At 45.5% G+C, this 516-nt stretch overlaps 1 protein-coding gene across 1 annotated transcript in view; it reads right to left on the reverse strand.

Moving 5' to 3' along the window:
- Positions 1–396: 396 nt before the first annotated feature.
- CBG26694 overlaps positions 397–516 on the reverse strand; it is a gene marked incomplete at both ends in the record, with an annotated part of 1,541 nt that continues 1,421 nt past the window's right edge. Inside the window, one exon of the mRNA XM_045240843.1 lies at positions 397–516. This exon is cut by the window's right edge and continues 266 nt beyond it. Coding sequence (XP_045100833.1) covers positions 397–516 — 120 coding nt within the window.

Here is a 516-nt window from a genome sequence, read left to right on the forward strand (position 1 = left end):
GTGTATTGATACAGAGCATCTGTTTGGCTTGTTCGTCGATTTCAATCTGTAAATAGGCTTCGGCCAAATCTATTTGAGAAAAATACTTCCCACCGTTTAAAGTAGCGAATATGTCGTCTGCAGTTGGCAAGGGATGCTGATGCTGTTGGATTGAATCGTTGAGCCCGGTAGAGAAATCTGAGCACATCCGAATCGATTCATTCTTCTTTTTGACAAGAACTATCGGCGCTGCCCATTCCGAATGATCCACTGGAGAGATAACACCTGACTGCTGTAGACGTTCCAACTCCTCTGATACTGTGGTCAATGCTGCGAATGGGACTGGTCGTGCTTTACGGAACACTGGTTGTGCCCCTGGTTTCAGCAGAAATAGACAGCTATTAGTTTTAGGTACATTTACCGAGCCCTGGTTGGAAGACATTGTTGAATTCCTTTTCCAAATTTGACTTCAGTTGTTCGCGGGTGTTGTCCAGGGTAGTCGCATGCTGATCCAACATCGGAACTTACTGCGCAGAT

This window comes from Caenorhabditis briggsae (assembly GCF_000004555.2).
Source record: "Caenorhabditis briggsae AF16 supercontig from assembly CB4, cb25.NA_109, whole genome shotgun sequence".
NCBI classification, from domain to species: Eukaryota; Metazoa; Nematoda; class Chromadorea; order Rhabditida; family Rhabditidae; genus Caenorhabditis; species Caenorhabditis briggsae.